Source organism: Chinchilla lanigera, unplaced genomic scaffold (genome assembly GCF_000276665.1).
Source record: "Chinchilla lanigera isolate Chin_1 unplaced genomic scaffold, ChiLan1.0 scaffold00088, whole genome shotgun sequence".
Taxonomy (NCBI): domain Eukaryota; kingdom Metazoa; phylum Chordata; class Mammalia; order Rodentia; family Chinchillidae; genus Chinchilla; species Chinchilla lanigera.
In genome coordinates, this window is record NW_004955489.1 from 440,632 (window position 1) to 458,596 (window position 17,965).

Below are 17,965 nucleotides of genomic sequence, written 5' to 3' on the forward strand. Positions count from 1 at the left end.
CTGGGTAACCCTGTCTCAAAATAAAAACATAAAAAATGGGCTGGAGATGTAGCTAGGTGCAAAGACCCTAGGTCTCCAGTACTGCAAAGAAAACATCACATTCAGTAACAACAGTAATCTTTAAGAACAATACTTTGTTTTACACATACAATTAAAAAATTCACTTTTAAAAAGGAAAGAAAATGACATTGAATTAAGACATTTTCAAACGTCTCAAGATGAGACATTTGAAACAGATAAGGTATGATCACAGTAATGAATGGTTTTCTTGTGTTGAGGGCAAACATTCTGTAAAGATGTGCTTTTGGGGAACAAGAGAGGAAGTAACAGCAGTTCATGTGTAAGATTGTTGCAGATGTTTTTTTTTTTTTTTTTTTTTTTGAGACAGGGTCTTGCTGGCTGAACTCACTAGATAGCTCTGGGTAGCCCTGACCTCCTGGCAATCCTTCTGTTTTAGCCTCCTGAGTGCTGGGATTATACTCATCTGGCTTGCAGGTTATTTCAAGTTTTTCTAATATTTTGCTATTACGAACAATGCTTCAGCAAAATACTTGTATGCATGCCTTTATGTATATATGGTTATTTCTCCATGACACTCTACAATTTCTATCTTATTAATATGGCCAGGTTGTCTTCCAAGAAAATTTTAATATACTGCCGAAAGGCTTTGTGGGAGGTTTACTCATTTGTATATAACAATGCCCATCTCCCCACACCCGCACCAATATAGCCCTTCATTGAAGTTTCTTATTTTCAGTTTTTTCCAGCACTAGGGGTTAAACCTAGAGCCTTCACACTGACTTACACATCCCCCTCCCCTTTCTTATTTTTCATTTTTGAGAAAGAGTTTCAACAAGTTGCTAAATTGCCCAGGATAGGCTCAAATTTGTGATCCTCCTAGCTCAGCCTCTCAGAGTGCTGGGATTATAGGCGTGCACCACTCACGCCTGCAAAATGACTCTTCAATGTGTGACTAGCAAAAACAAAAAGTAGCCAAGCCTGAACTCACTAGATAGCTCTGGCACACACTGTAATTCCAGCACTCTGGCAGGTTAAGGCAGGAGGTCTACAAGTTTGAGGTCAACTTGGGGAGCTTAATAAAACCCTGCTTCAAAATGAAAAATAAACAGGGCTAGGGATGTAGCTCTGTGTGAAGGTCCTGGGTTCAACCCAGTACTGGGGAGTCATTTGTGTGTGCTACTCAGACTCTTTGCTCATTGTCTTCTAGGTGGTTGACCTTCATTTTATTGTTTTAAGAAACCATTTTATATTTTAGGTAAATTAGTCTCTTGTGCATGAGCTGCAAATACTTTCCCTCACTTGTTCTCTTTGACTTTACTTACATGGTGATACTACCTATGAGGATAGTTTTCATTTTTACCTAGTAAATGTATCAAATTTTCTAACTTCTGAATTTCGTGCCATGTTTAGAAAATTTTGGCAGTCTTTAAATAAATATTTTGAGGTTTTTTATTATATCTTTTAATAGTCTATTTATGGAATGCACTTTTTTTTAAATCTCCAAGTACTCTATATGATTTCCCTTCCAGTTTTAAGATGTAATTGACAAAAGTTGTATTATTAAACCAGGCTAATTAACATCCATCACCTGATGTATTTTTGTAGTGAGAACATTTAACAGGTCCTCTTTCAGCAGTTTTCAAGTACAACATACATTACAGACTACAATTATAATGCCATACAACAGATCTCCAGGATTTATCTATTCTGTGAAACTGTATGTTTCAAGCAATCTCTATTTGAAGTATATTCACTTTTAAAACTTCTTGTCTTCTCTCTGAATTAAGCTTAGGAGCTGTTTTTTCTTTTTATCTTGCTTTTCCTTTAATACAACTAATTTCTTGTATGGCCAATATTTTTGTGTTGCTTACTCATATTTAATGAAGAAATGGGTAAGATTCTATGGGTTTCCTGGTTTTTCTTTCTCCACGTTTCTGTGACAGGCAAATGTAACTATGAATATGCATTAAGTTCTCTCTTATCTGTGATTTTACTTCCTCAGATTTCAGTTATTTGCAGTTAATCACTGTTAGAAAATACTAAATGAACAATTCCAGGAATAAGCCATTCATAAATTTCAAATTGTGTACTGCTGTAAGCAGAATGGGAAATTTCAAGGCCCTCCACTGGAACATGAACTACTGTCATAAGCGACTAAGGAGACGTCTTGGCTATCAGCAGCACTGGCAGTGTTGCAGCACTCACTCGTGCTCCAGACCCACACACTTTGTCTAACACAGCATCACATCGACCTGTGCCACCCACTCACTACATCCATATCCACGCACGGAGCTTGAGCACAGAATAGTGATCTCTTGAGAGAGGGGCCACACTTATATTATTTTTATTACAACCTAGTTATAAAGGTTCTATTTTTTACTGACTGCTTTTAGTATCTCACTATGTTAAAGTATAAATAAAATGTTATCACAGATATGTATGTACAGGAAAGAATGCAATACTCTCAGGTTTTAAGCATCCCCCAGAGGTCACAGAACTTGTCCCCTATGTTTACGTGGGATGACTGTCATGAACCATGGCAACTACAGGATTGTGCTTCAGAGTGGTAAAGTGGGTAGCTGTCAAGCTGTGGGCTTCCTAAATGCTAGAATGACTCTCTCAGGTAAAATTTCATGCTAGAGTTTAGTTGTGTTTTTAACTGAACAGTCTAACATACATAGAGAAATGTACATTTCAATGAGTTACTACCCAGTAAAACACTTGAATGAAAAACAACACAGTTCTTACAAAGTTAAACACATACCTACTATAAGCTAAAGGAAAGGGCAACACATGTCCATGTAAAGGTCTGTACACAAAAACTCAAAGCAACTTTCACCATCATAGCTGAAACTGTAAACATCTAAATGTCTATCAACTGGTGAGTGGATAAATAAATTGCGGAACATCTACACAATGAGAGTACTTAGCAGCAAGAAGAAAGAAACTTTGGGGTTGGAAATGTATCATGTACCTGTGAAAGTAAGCCCTAACTGGAAATTATTAAGCCCTAATATGATTTTTAAGGATGTTCTAATATAAGCCCTACCCCAAAAATAAGCCCCCAAAGGGAGGCATTTAGTATATCTGTTGTAACACATGATGGACCTACTGAATTATAAAATAACATTAATATATAATTAAATATAATTATTGACATTATACTTAAAAATAAATGACAATATAAATTATAACTAAGTATTTATAAATACCCAAGTGGACGAGATGAGAGGTAAACACCTATGTAAAGAGATGAACTTATGACTTATTGACAAATGACAGATTGGAGTACAGACAGGTGAATAACATATACTTGATAATGGATGGACATGGTTGTGTCTAATACGAATCTTCATAACTCAATACATCATGTGTTATAATGGTTGTATTTAATATCCATGTGTGGAATAAAGAAACATTTTTTGAATTTGGTGCCTATAATTTTTCATCACTTTTGTGTGGACCATTATCTTAGCTGTCATCATTTTTGCTGCTGCTCCTGTTTCTCAAGTATCACTTGATTTAATGGAAACTTCGTGAAGCTCAGCCTCTAAGATGTTGCAACTTGGGTGAACAATTCATGGGATAAAATCAATGACCGCTGTGTTGCCAGTGTACTATGAGCAGATCGCATGGACAGGAAGTGCTCATTTAAGGAGAGTGCTATTGCTGCACATGGGGATTAGGGCTAATGGTCCTGCAGGAAATGGAGTGATAAGAAATTCAGGCTGGAATCTGGGGTTTGGAGAGGTATGACAACGTTCCAGATGATGGTATGAGTGCATTTGAATAAATGCAGACTGTTGTACATGAATAAACATACACGAGAAAAAAAAGACATCCAATTTTTTTTGTTGTTGTTTTTTTCCGGTACCGGGAATTGAACTCACGACCTTGTGCTTGCCAGGCTGGTGCTGTGCCGTTGAGCTAAGTCCCCAGCCGCAGACATCCAATTTTTGGAAGTAAAAATTAATATAAGACCTGGTCTTATTTTGGGGGAAACTTATTAGCACACCGAAAGTCCTGGATTCTGTGTCATGTGAGTTCTGAAACACACAACTAAGTAGATGACTCTCAAAATCATTATGCTGTAAAAAAGGCAGGAAAAGAGATCATACTGTCACCTTCTGGGGTCCTGACTCCACTTACCCATTTCTTTTTCTTTTTTGGAACCGACAATTGAACTCAGAACCTCACACTTGCCAGGCAGGGGCCATGCTGCTGAGCTATATCCATTTAATCATTTCTGATTATCATCATTCTTGCCTTCCTAGAGCAAGTCCTACTTGGTTGCAGTGACAGACCTTTTATACTAACAACTCCCATTTTAAAGTATTTTGTTTAGGATTCTTGTATCTATGTTCACAAATGAGAGTGAATAATTCTTTTGTAATGTCTATGTTCAGTTTTGGGGTCCCAACTCAGAACGTGGAAGGCTTGCTGATTCCCTATCCTTGGCCCATCTCTGGATTCTAGTTTTATTTTAATTAAGTCCTTTATTAACAGGTGCTTGCAGTTTGGTGACTTTTTTGAAAAAAAAAATCAAGTTGTAAACTTTTACTACAAGTCAAAAATTAAGTTCTTAAAAATCTAAACTTGACCAGATATGGAACAATTTAAAAACCTTTAAAGATGTATTGAGAAAAAAACAGCCTTTTTTTAAAAAAAACACATTTGTCATTACCAAAGAGATGTCTTTAGGTAAAAGCAATGAAAACCCCATGCTGCATAGATAATGTGGATAGTCCTAGTTATTTGGTCACAGCCAAAAAGCAACACTTAACGTCCTCAGCTCCAATCTTTCGTTCATTTCATACTGCTGGAATTTTGAACTCGTTTCTTCTTGTTAGATGACTTAAGAAATGGGGAGAGATGTTAAGCCTCCTGTTCCCTCAGCCCAGCCCTGCTCTCTGCTGGTAGATCTGCGTCCTTGGTCTCTTTGCCATCCTTGGTCTCTCTGCCAGGGTCTTTGGGGTATCTGCCGTGGTAACTGACACCAGGGACACTGAGGTGTCTGGTGTCTGTGAGTCTCACCTCCATGACTGTCCTCCTCTTTCTTGGGTGAGAAGGGTCGCTGTGAAATCATGGTCTATAAACTCGATATATATTCTGCCTTGCTCTCCTGCACCCTGGGTGTCAGCGCCCTCCATCCCTTCTCCCTGCACAGCAGCACTAGAGTCCTGTGGTCATAGCCCAGTGTCTCCTGCATGTGGGAAGGTAGAACTTTTGCCTATGGCACAGCAGGGCTGGTGGTGGTTGGGCCTGACCTTCAGGCATGCTCTTTAGGTCCTCATTCTTCTCCCAATCTCACTGTTCTGGACATTCTGCCAGCAACTGTGTGGAGGACCCTGAAATGTGGGCAGCGTCTAGAATGGTGAGGTCTGCTTCATATTTACTGCCCTGAACCAGAAACTCCACCAGAGCCTGAGACATCTGCTATCTCTGCATCCTCTGCTCCTTCAGCATCAGACTCCACAGTGACACTGTGAAGGGACTTCTTGGGGTTGTTCTTTATGTCAGTCTGGTGCACAAACTCATTGCCTGGTGTCATCCCTATTGACGAAACCATGCCCATTTCTTAAGTGAACCATTTTACCATTCCTCAATGACCTTCTTGTCCCGGTCCCTGCCTGTGGTGTAGGGTTTGGTCAGCAGCGCTGAGGACAAGAGGCACCGCTGGATCTCAGCCTGCCTGCCTGTGGTGATGGTGACAGAGCCAGCTGCGGCTCCTCCTGGTTGTGAGGCCTTGTGGGCCAGCTTGGAGCTCTCTGGGGTCCGCACCCTCCACTGATTGAACTCTGGCCTCTAATTTTGTCTCCCCAACTCCTGCAAGGCTTTCAAGAATGCACTGAGTTTCTCAGTCACTTTTTCTAGAACCTGTAGCAGTCCAGGTCTCCCTTTTTTTTTTCAGTTCTCCCTTCTGAGTTTCCTTCTTTCCTAGATTAACGCTCTAGTGTCTCCAAGCAAGTTACTTCAATAGTTTATTACCGAGGAAATACTTGTTCTTAGTAAGAAGGTTCATTCAAATTACTAAGTCTATATTACCCGAAGCAGAAAGAAAACCTTAATCTTCCCTACATAGTGAATTGAGATTCCTTTGGGAGTGTCTATTCTGCACTCTTTAACTTGAGTAAACATCATGTCTGAGTCCTGTCACTGGGATGGAGGAGGAAGAAACAGATCGTGAACTAACCCTCTTCAAAAACCCTGCATCTCGCTGCTGCACTCACTCGCATTTGCCAGTCCTGAGCCACAGCCTCTTCAGGGCTCCGGCAGCAGTACCTTCGGAGCCATGGCTTCTGTCTCACCTAATAACACGCCAGACACAACTCTAAAATGTCACTCTGTGAAGCAAATTGTTCTCCTTTTTCTGTTTCTTTTTTGTACTTCATATTTTGTGTGGAATTGTAAAACGGGAAAAAGCATGTGCTCAGTTCTTAAACTAGAAGTTTTATTAAACCTTTAAAAAGGTGATATCCTGCAGCCATTTTAAGAATTTATCTTAGGATTCTGAATGTTTAGACCACAAAGAAATGACAAGTATTTGAGTAGATATGCTTATCTCAATGTGAACATTATACAATGGGTGGTAGACTGAAGTATCACATGGTACTCCATAAGTGGAATGTATAAATATGTAACATTTTTATGTGTGGGTTAATAAAAGAACTTATCCTATAGACAAGACACAAATACATAAAGTTATATGGACAAAGATAGTTACTGTAGCAGTATTTTAGTAAAATGGTAGAAAATTATCCAAACATTCATTAAGAGAAGATTGCTTAAATTATGGTACAATTGGCTCAGGGATACAGCTCAGTGGCACAGCCTTTGCCTGGCAGGCACAAGGTCCTGAGTTCAATTCCCGGTACCAAAAAAAGAAAAAGAAAAACATAATCGTCAATATAACAATTTAGGCCAGGGATATAGCTTAGCAGCACAGCGCCTGCCTAGCAAGCATGAGGTTGTGAGTTCGATTCCCAGTACCAAAAAACAACAACAACAACAACAAAAAAAAAAAAACAAAATATCCCAAAACAATTTAAAAAGATAAGCCAATATATAATAATATTTTTCTTAGAAAAAAAATCTGTAACTACAGATAGTATAGGAAAATAAGTCTGCACGTACATATAAGTAAACATGTTAAAACATAATAATATTTATGGGGAGGAATTATAAAGAACTAGTGTTTTCCTCATAACTTCAAAACATTTGTATTTTTATAAGAATTATTTTTAATCATGAATAAAACATATCAAACCAAGCAGGCCTTTTCTATAGAGAACTTACATGCCAAAGAAGCCACGCCAGCTTCAGAATAGGTCTTTATCTGAAACTAGGTAAGACTAACTGGGTAAAAGCAAGCTCAATACTCCTGGAACAGAAAAAGTCCTAGCTAGTGATATTGAAGGGAAACACTTCAACTACACATAAAGATAGGAGAGAGGATTAAATCAGCAGAAGAAACAGAAGTGGGGAAACATTGGAAACCACAAAGAACAGACACAGAACTGGTGGGAAGTGCGGTGAGAGTTAGAAAGTGACTGGCAGGAAGAAAAGCACACACATTTCTGTGTTAAGATCTGTAAGGGCCGCAGGTTATGTCTAATCTTTCTTCAATCTTTGATAGACTATCTATAATACTAATTCCATATTACACTTAAATGAGCTGAATGGGATCGAGAAGCCTACGTTTCAGAGTCTGTACTACTAAATAGCAGTGGGATTTTTTTTTTTTTTAAGACACGGTCTTTTAGTTCAGGCTGGCCTTAAGCTATGTAGCCTATGCTGGCCTTGAACTCATAGCGACCCTCCTACCTTAGCCTTCTGAATGCTGCGATTATAGGCATGAGCCACCATGCCTGGCCACAACACTTTTTGAGACAGGGTCTCGCTATGCAGTTCAGGCTGACCTTGAGCTCACTTTGTAGCCCAGGCTGGCCTCACAACGATCCTCCCGCCTCAGCCTCTGAGTGCTGGGATTACAGGCATGCGCCACCACACCTGGCTTAAGCAGTATGATTTTGACTGAAAACCACTTCATGTTTTTGATCTTTAGTTTCCAATGCCATAAAATGAACAAGTCACATTAGATAATAGGTCATAGTACTACACTTTGCTCCCTGAGCCTATTACTACTCCCTCCTGTATTTTCAATTTTCCATTTAGCATTCTCAATCAATCAGAGGTAGTATTTAAGGTAAGGCCTGTTTATCACCCAATAAATCTTTTAGCAAAATGTGAAGTCTTTACGATTCAAAGACTTTCTTAGTGAATATTTTCTACAGTTTTAATAATCCCTGATATTCTGACCAGTGATGAGACAAACTGGGCTACTTCGAAAGAGCAATGTGAATACAGTCAGAAGCTTCAGACAGGTCTGTAAAGTGGTGGGGTCCCATATTTACCACTAGCTAGCCAAACTGACAGAAAAACTCACAGAGAAAAAAGTCTAAGAACGCTTCCTGCTGGTGTGCACTACTTACAATAGCAGACTTTTGCAAACGGAGTTTTATAGTCTATTAAAAAATTGTATGTTTGTAAAAAATAAAGTATGTGGAAAAGTGACAAAAAAATCCCTCTGATAATTCTCTCTTGTGAATAGAACTGACTGCATTTTTTGGACTCACTAGATTAATAAAATAGACTATAAACTCTGCCAGGATAATGTAAAGGTGACTATATCTATATATATATTTAAATAAATATATAAATATATAAGTATATATTTGTTTTATTTTTTAAAATAGGGTTTCGCTGTGTAGTTTAGGTGGGCCTTGAGTTCACTATGCAGTCCAGGTTGGCCATAAACCTGCAGTGACCCTCCTGCCTCAGCTGGGATTACAGGCGTGTGTTATCATACCCAGCTATATTTTTTGATTTACTTATTGTGAAACTATTTTATTTTTTTTGGTCTTTTTGAGACAGTGTCCCACTATGCAGTTCAGGCTGGCCTTGAGCTCACTTTGCCTGGTGTAGCACAGGCTGGTCTCGAACTCCCAATGATCCTCCTGCCTCAGCCTCCCGAGTGCTAGGACCACAGGCGTGTGCCACCACGCCGGGCTGAAACTATTTTTATAATAACCACTGTTATTATAACTGCTGTAGTCAGATGTACCAGTCCTAGGGATTCTACACTCACGCAATCTATCAAAAGCCTTACTCTCTCCCTCAGCTGTCAGTCAGCAGCAGGGCAGAGTCTGGGGCACTGTGCTGCACTTCACTGCTGATTTACTTGCATGTGTTCAACAGAACAAGAGCAGTGATAGCAAATGATGATTTGAAAATAACATTTATCTCAAGGTTATTTTCCATTAAGATATTTAAAAACCACTAGATACAAGGCTTACCATTTTGAAAGTAGTAAGTACACAAAGGGAATTTAAAACTAAATAATAAATAAAAATCCTTACCAGTTTTTCTGCTTCTGTGTTCATTTCCCTTAATTTCTTGATATGTTCCTTTTTAATCATGAGAATTTTTGATAATTTAGTCTACAAAGAAGAAATGTTTTGGAATAAACAGAGGCATTTAGGTACTTTAGTCAGATATCACATTTCCAGTTTTTTACTATGACATTTAAGCAGATTTTAATGTCTCAATATAAATACAGCAAGCATTTTATTTTACATATTTATTTAGCTGATAAGAAAATATTATTTTAAAATTCATATAACTAAGACATGTTAAAAAGACTAAGGAGTCAAATTGAGTAAGCTTTCACAGCTCAAAATAGAACAATTTGTGGACCATAAAAATAATGACTTCAAAGAACTGAAGCTCAAATTTAAAAATATGTAAGTTCACACCAATCCTTAAAAAAAAAAAAAAAAAAAAAGGAAGAAATAAAAAACTCCAAACTTAACTACTGTTAGAAACTGCTAGTGACCAAACCCATTATTTGGTAAACTGGAAGCAAAGCAAAAATCAAAAAACATTTATCTTACATTTCCTATACAAACTGTTACCACTAGGTAAACAATTAATTGGGGGAGTTCTTAACTATTTCAACTTTTAAGCAAAGAAGGAATAATCTAACCAAACTTCTAGATGCAGTCAGTTTATAGGATACAAAAGGAGAGAAAAACTTATGTCTTGACAAAGACATGCAAACAGCTGTTTATGGCAAAGCTGTAATTCATAACTGTCAAAACTTGGAAGCAATTAAGACATCTTTCAGTAGGTGAACAGCTACACAAATGGCACATTCATACAACAGAATATGATTCACTGCTAAAAGGAAATGAGATATCAAGCCATGAAAGACATGGAGAGAGCTGGACATGGTAGTGCATGCCTGTAATACCTGCACTCAGAGGCTGAGGCAGGAGGATCTCAAGTTTGAGGATAGTCTGGGCTACACAGTGAGTTCAAGGCCAACGTGGGCTACATGGTAAAATGCTGTCTCAAAAAAAAGAAAAAGAGAAAAAAGCATGGTAGTAAACACCTGTAATCCTAGCACTTAGGAGGCTAAGGCAGGAGGAGTATCATGAGCTCAAGGCCAGACTGTGCTACTCAGTGAATTCAAAGCGAGACCCTGTCTCAATCCCAACCCTCCCCAGCAAAAAGATACAGAGGAGACGTCAACGTATGTTAGTAAGTAAAAGGTATGAAAAATAAATACAGTGTATGATTCCAGCTGTATGTCATTCTAGAAAAGGCAAAACTAGGGAGATAGTAAAAAGATCAGTGGTACCTGGGCTGGAGGGAAGGGATGATCTTTTGTTTGAACACAAAAGATTTTTAGCTGGGGATACAGCTCAGCGGCATAAGCGCCTGCCAGGCAAGTGCAAAGTCCTAAGTTTGGTTCCCGGTACCAAGATAAAAAGATTTTTAAGGCAATAACGCTACTCTGTATCATGCTATAATTACTGATAACTTTGTCTAACCCTTTAAAATATGCAACACCAAGAGTGAGCCCTAACGAACTCTATGTCCTTTGGGTGATGATGCTGTCAGTGTCGCTTCATCAACTACAACAAATGTTCTGTTCTGGTGGGGGACACTGACAGTGCAGGGACTGTCCCTGTGCTAGGCAAGGGGACACACAGAAAATACGTGCACTTTCCTCTCCATTTTCTGTGAACCTAAGACTGCTTTATAAGAACAAGGTCTATTAAATTAAAAAACAAATGAACATGTAAGAATTAATCAAAATATCAATACTTTAGATGTACTACACTAGTAATTAGTCATGGTACCCTTTGCTTATGGTTCTCTCTGGATCTCTCTTTACCCGCCACCTCCCCCCAAAAAAGTGTTCCATGTTCCATTTGTGAAAGCGATTAGTCTTAGCTCTTCCCATACTTTCAATCTCTTATATGAAAATATCTACCTTTGGGCTGGGTGTGCTCCTACATGCCTGTAATCCCAGTACTCAGGAGGCTGAGGCTGGAGAATTGCCATGGGTTCTAGGCCAGTCTAGGCAACACTGTGAGACCAAGGCCAGCCTGCACTACATGGCGAGACCCTGTCTCAAGGAAGAAAATACCTACTTTTGGAAGCCAAAAGACACAAAAAACTTTATATTGTAGGAGTAATTAAGAACATAAGATTAATACAGAATGCTATACACATGCACACAAATGGTAAGACTTTTCCTCAAAATAGTATCAACTGCCAAAAAGTAAGCACTGAATATTTTAATGGATTGTTATAAACATCTTTTTTTCCACTGGTCCTAGGCATTGAACTCAGAGCTTTCAAACTACATTATATCGCCAGACCTTTTTTATTTTGAGACAAGGTCTCATAAAGTCACTATATAACGCACAGGCTAGGTTTAACCTTGTGATACTCCTGTCTCAGCCTCCCAGAGTGCTGGGCTACAGGTATGCACCATGCCTGACTATAAACATCTTTACTTAAAAAGAATATACTTATCTCAAACCAAAGTAGTTTTTATTTTCAAAAAAGAAAAAATTAGGGCCAGGGATATAGCTCAGTGGCACAGCGCCTGCCTGACAAACATGAGGTTGTGAGTTCGATTCCTGGTACCAAAAAAGAAAGAAAAAAAAATTATTAGACTATGATAAACTGAACAATTTATTTAACCTAATTTTCAAAACCAACAACTCATTAAATTTTTGAGTCAGGTCTCTCAGGAGTAATTTTTTTTTGAGACAGGGTCTCACTATGTATAATTCAGACTGGCCTTGAATTCACTATGTACTCTAGGCAGGACTAGAACTTGCAGTGATCCTCCTGCCTCAGCCTTCTGAGTGCTAGGGTTACACGTGTGCCCCAGCATGTCTTGCACTTAGGAAGATTATACGTATAATATTTATATACTTATTTCAATTTAGACCGTGTGTGTGTATCTTCTGTTAGTTACGGGGGGGCGGGCGGGGGGGAACCTTGGTTTTGTACGGGGTTACATCCTCAGCCTTTTATTTTTGAGTCAGGGTTTCGCTAAATTGCCCAGCTAGGCTTGAATTTGTGATCATCCTATCTCAGCCTCCCAAGAGTGCTGGCTGACAGTGTTCGGCCACCACGTCTGGGTTAGACTTAGATTTCTTGGTGTCTAGTCCCTAAATATTTAACAAGTACATAGTCACTTTTAGTCTTAGAAAAGAAGGTCAAATAAGAAAGAATTCTGAGTCATTTTTGGCTAACTTTCATTTTCAAGCTTTTGTTGAAAATAGCAGTCCTTAAAACCTGTACAATATAAAAATATCTGTCCCTAGACAAATTTTAATAACAAAAAAGACACTAAGTTTTTAAATAAACAGCAAGATATTGCTTACCACTTGAATGAGGAATTCTACTGGAAAACCACCCAGTGTTTCAGTGTCAGAGCCAGAAATTTTACTTCTCCAAGGTGATTGTCCTAATAAAGGATCACTGTCCTATGGGAATAGAAGACAATCACTGACCAAAAGAATTTCATTTTTAGATAAAGTTCTATTATATTTAATATATTAAAATCCAATAAGAAGGAAAATATTTCCAGAGTTGAAATAACTACTATTTTGTATTTGACAACACAAAGCAAAACAGGTAACACACGAAGTTATTGTAACAGATATATACTTCATAAGACCATAGGTCATATTCGTAATAAAATACTGATGGTGTTCCTAAAATCTTACTTACTGTAACTGGAGACTGGAGAGGAGGAGTGTAATGTAACCGTGGTGGGGTCATAAAAAATCGAGAAGGCCGCTGTTTCTGTCCAAAGGCAGCGATGGGCATGGTTTCATGAGGCTCATTACTCTTTGAGAACAGAGAAGAACCCACAACACTCAGAGAGCTTTACTCACCATGTAAGCTTTATAAACGTTATTGTTCACCTTGAGATATATAATTTCTCAGTCTATAACTTGTAAAGTCTATACAGTATTTTCTATGGTTATTATAGAATGTGTTATTCTACAAATATCAAAGACTAGAGCAGAGAATGAAAACACTACTTTGTTGACAAAGATTGAACCCACAAAAGAGAAAAAGAATAAAAAAAAAAGCGAGAGAAAAAAAGAATAAAGACAAGAAAATGACCAGTGGGGATGTAGCACAGTGGCACAAGTGCCTGCCTCGCAATGCAAGGTCCTGAGTTCGATTCCCGGTACCACAAAAAAAAAAAAAAGAAAAAGAAAAAGAAAAAGAAAATGACCAAAGGATCAAAACAGTTAAAAGAATTCTTAATTAACTTTAAAGTGTTTTAACTCTGGTTATCAGCCTTTAGACTATATGAATATGTTCTATTATACTCAAACTCAACTCTTAGTTAAGGAGAAATTTTTGAGTGATCTCATATTGAAAATTACATTAATGAAACATGAAAGCAATTTTCCTTGTGTGTTTTAAGACTGGTTTTGTTTAGTTTTGAGGTGGGATATGTTGCCTGGACTCCTGGACTCAGTGATCCTCCCTCAGCCTCCCAACTGCTGAGATTATGCTAGCCCAAAATCTTCCTTTTTTAGCTGGGCACGGTGGCACACGCCTGTAATCCCAGCACACGGGAGGCTGAGGCAGGAGAATTGTTGCAAGTTCGAGACCAGCCTGGGATACAAAGTGCGCTCGAGGCCAGCCTGAACTGCATAGTGAGACCCTGTCTCAAAGACAAAAAGTAAACAAACCCAACCAAAATCTTCTTTTTTTGAAAGGGGAGGTTTAATGATTTCATTCTTGAATGGAAAGACTTAATGGTGATATATTTTGTTCTATATCTACTCCAAGTTTTATATCTCCTCTAGAGCTCCTTTCTAAGAGACATTTGATAGGAATATCCTCATCACAAACAGGAAGTCACAGTTTTTTTTTAAAGTATGTACTACTGCAGGTGTGGTGGCGCATACTCGTACTCTCAGCACTCAGGAGGCTGAGGCAGGAGGAGGGTTGCTGAGTTCCAGGCCAGCCTGGGCTACACAGTGAGTTCAGGGCCAGCCTGAACTACAAAGCAAGATCTTATCTCAAAAAACAAACAAACAAAAAAGTATGTATTAGAAAAGGAAAATTCTGTTTTTCCATTAAGGAGATAAAACCTTTTTGATTTTTAATTATACAGTTATAATTCTTAAAAGTTAATTTTCTAACAAAGAAAAAAAGAGTAAAGTAGAAATTTAATTTCAATTATGCTTAGAAAAAGACTCCTTTATTATAAAAAATTCATTATTTATAGCCAGGTGTGGTAGCACAGGCCTATAATTCCAGCAATGTGAAAGTCAGAGACAGAAGCCTTCGTTCAATTCCTAGTAGTGCAGAAAAAGAAGCAAACAAACCATTATTTATCCATTTGTAAAACGTTCTCTTAGAATACAGTTGTATTAGTTCTTAACATTCTTTCCACTTATGAGAACAGTATGCAGTAAGATGTACCTCAGGGGTCTAGAATGTGCTCAGCACATGTAAAGCCTGAGGGTCCATCCCTAGCACCACACAGCAAGGTACACAGTTTCATAACTTTGCTAAGTCATGAATGAGCATGAAATAATGTGCCTAAAAGATCTGGATTCTAGCCTCAGATTGACAGGAAAACAGCTTTAGAGTCTTGAAAAAATTACTTATTGTACTTAAGTCTCAATTTTGTCAGGAAAAATGAAAGTAATTAGTACTCCCCCCCTCCCTATAACTGTAAGGATAAAACAGAACAAATTTTTTTTTTGCGGGGGGAGACAGGGTCTCACTCAGGCTGGCCTCCAATTCATAGTGATTCACCTCCCTAGTGGGAAAAACTGAACGAATTTTTTTTTTTTTTGTCTTTTTTTAAGACAGGGTCTCACTATACAGTTCAGGCTGGCCTTGAGCTCACTGTAGCTCAGGCTGGTCTTGAACTTGCAATGATCCTCTTGCCTCAGCCTCCTGAGTGCTGGGATTACAGGCATGCGCCACCACGCACGGCTAAACAGAATAAATCCTAAAGTGCAAGATATTATATACTTATATACTATACTTTTTAAAGTGCAAGATATTATATACTTTTAAAGGTGTTTTGCAAGACAATACCTTAACTATAGCTGGGATGACTGATTAACCTACAGCTGAAGGAGCAATCAGTTTATTACACTGAAATACCTTGTGGGTAGAGAACCATGGAAGGAACCTAGAAATATAAGACTTAAGCATAACTGTGTTACAGGAGTCTAGTAAGGCAGAGTTAGGAACCTTTAAGGTCTCTTTCTTTATGAACTGAAGTCTTAATTCTACCCAAAATACAGTTTTTAAGAAAACTACACAATCTAAATAACAGGCGTAAAACAAATGTATTACAAAAGACTACTTACAAGAACTTCATAGTCAGGGATGGTATGAGTCCCAAGCCCTGTCCTATCAAAAGTCACTCTATAAGTAGCATTAAAAGTATCCACAGCATCTATCTGTCCTGTGAATAGACCGTCATGTACACCACGTAGTCGTGCTGAGGAAAGAAACAAAGGCATTATCGTGTTTGGGAGAATTGTCAAATATAACTGTTCCAAGTATGTAATTTAAACCGTGAAAGGTATGGTTGTATTCTAATCAGTTTCAGAACAAACCTGCACTTTATTTTAGGTTTAGAGAAACAATAAAAAGATTTTTTTGCAACAAAAAACAAAAATAATGATTCTTAATTTGATGAAACATATAGCTACCTGACTAAGGGAAAAATATTTTAAAATAATTCAGAGTTTAAGCTTCTAAAAGCTAACAAAATAACTTTCGCCACTATACTCACAGACAAAACACTATAAGTAGCTCAATTAAAAAAAGAAGCCAGCCATGGTGGCACATCCTTGTGATCCCAGATACTTGGGAGGCAGGGGCAGGAAGATTTTAGGTTTGAGTTCAGCCTTTGCAACTTAGGGAAACTACCTCAAAATAACAAAGAAAAGGGGCTGGGGTGTAGCTCCATAGTGGACTACCCCTGGCTTCTAAGTCCAGTAGTGTGGAGCAGGTATGGAGTGAGGCAAAGATGCTACGCAGAAAAGAACTGGCAGAATAGCCCTGAGGACTGCTTCTTCTACAGAGACCTCCCTTGCAAGTCTAGCTCTTGGCCAGCACCCAGAAACCTGGACTTCTGGAGCATCCCTACTGTTCCCTAATTAGTAAAGGTGATTATTATGTCTGGATTGCTGTGAAAGTAAAAGAAATATGTTCAAAGAACTGAAGGAAATATGACTTGATAGGAAATTTCAACAGGGAATAGAAATTATACAAAAGAATAAAATGGAAACTAAAATTAAAGAGTATACTAATAATGCCACATGGTAATGCATGCCTATAATCCCAGCACTTTGGAGGCTGAGGCAGGATTGCCATGAGTTTGAGAACAGGTTGGACTACACAGGAAGTTCAAGGACATCCTTGACTACATAGCAAGACCTGTCTCAAAAAAAATTCTACTAGTAAAAGGCGTGGTGTTGCACATTTGTAATCTCAGTACTGAGGAGGATGAGGCCAGATTACACCACATACGGAGTTCAAGGCCAGCTTGAACTATATGGTGAGACCCTGCCTCAAAAAACAAACTTAAAAATATATACTATCAACAAGTCTTCAATAGCAAAGAGTCAATGAATGTTTTAGATAATATATTACAGCAAGTCCACATTTATTTAAATGGAAACATAAAATTATATGTATTTACCATATATTATACAGCATGATGTTGTGAAGTATAAACACACTGTAGAATGACTAAATCTAGCTAATTAACATGTATTACCTTATATAATTATTTTTATGGTTAAAAAAACTATATGTACTCTCAGGATTCTTCAACAATACAAAGTATTATTAAGTGTAGTCAACATACTGTACATTTCCTGAACATACTGCTTCTGTCTGCTGAAATTCTGTGCCCTTTGACCAGCACCTCTTCAACCTCCCTCCCCTCACTACCTACCCAGGCTCAGGGTAAACATCACTCTGCTCTCTCTTCTGAGATCAACACAGGAATGCCATCATGTAGTATTTGTCTTTTGTTCCAACAATACATAGAAAGTCAAAACCAGACTGTTTTTCATTCTCAAACATAGGTTACTTCTAACACCAGATGCGTGAGGGTTTCCCCTACACATCCAGCAAACATTATTACTAATTCAATGTAATTCTGATACTATGCAGAGATGGGGTCATAAACAACAGGCCGAGGGCTCAGTCCATAATCTGCCCTTCTCCCTGAGTGTGAGTCAGAGCTCAGGTTGTTTTACCAGTGCTCCTGCCTGGCGTGCTGGCACACATCTGTAATCCCAGCACTCAGGAGGCTGAGGCAGGAGGATTGTTGTGAGTTTGAGGCCAGCCTGGGCTACAAAGAGAGTTCAGGACCAGCCTGAACTGCACAGTGAGACCCTGTCTCAAAAAGGCAAAAAACAAAACAAAACCAGTACTTCTGATGGGCAGCTATAAGTCAAAGTTTCCACAATCTCTCTTTTTTTTTTCTTTTTCAGTACCAGGGATTGAACTCATGACCTTGCACTTGCTGGGCAGGTGCTGTGCCGCTGAGCTAAATCCCCAGCCC

At 38.4% G+C, this 17,965-nt stretch overlaps 1 protein-coding gene across 3 annotated transcripts in view; it reads right to left on the bottom strand.

Annotated features, from left to right (window-relative positions):
* The window catches only part of Lin9 (lin-9 DREAM MuvB core complex component), a 60,667-nt gene that overhangs the window by 9,569 nt on the left and 33,133 nt on the right, over positions 1 to 17,965 (bottom strand). For all 3 annotated transcript variants that reach the window (XM_005404493.2, XM_013504504.1, XM_013504505.1), the window contains 4 exons: positions 15,750 to 15,883; positions 13,123 to 13,242; positions 12,774 to 12,875; positions 9,441 to 9,521 (listed from right to left, as the gene is read on the bottom strand). In XM_005404493.2, the coding sequence (XP_005404550.1) occupies positions 9,441 to 9,521; positions 12,774 to 12,875; positions 13,123 to 13,242; positions 15,750 to 15,883 (437 nt within the window). The remainder of the gene's footprint in view (positions 1 to 9,440; positions 9,522 to 12,773; positions 12,876 to 13,122; positions 13,243 to 15,749; positions 15,884 to 17,965) is intronic.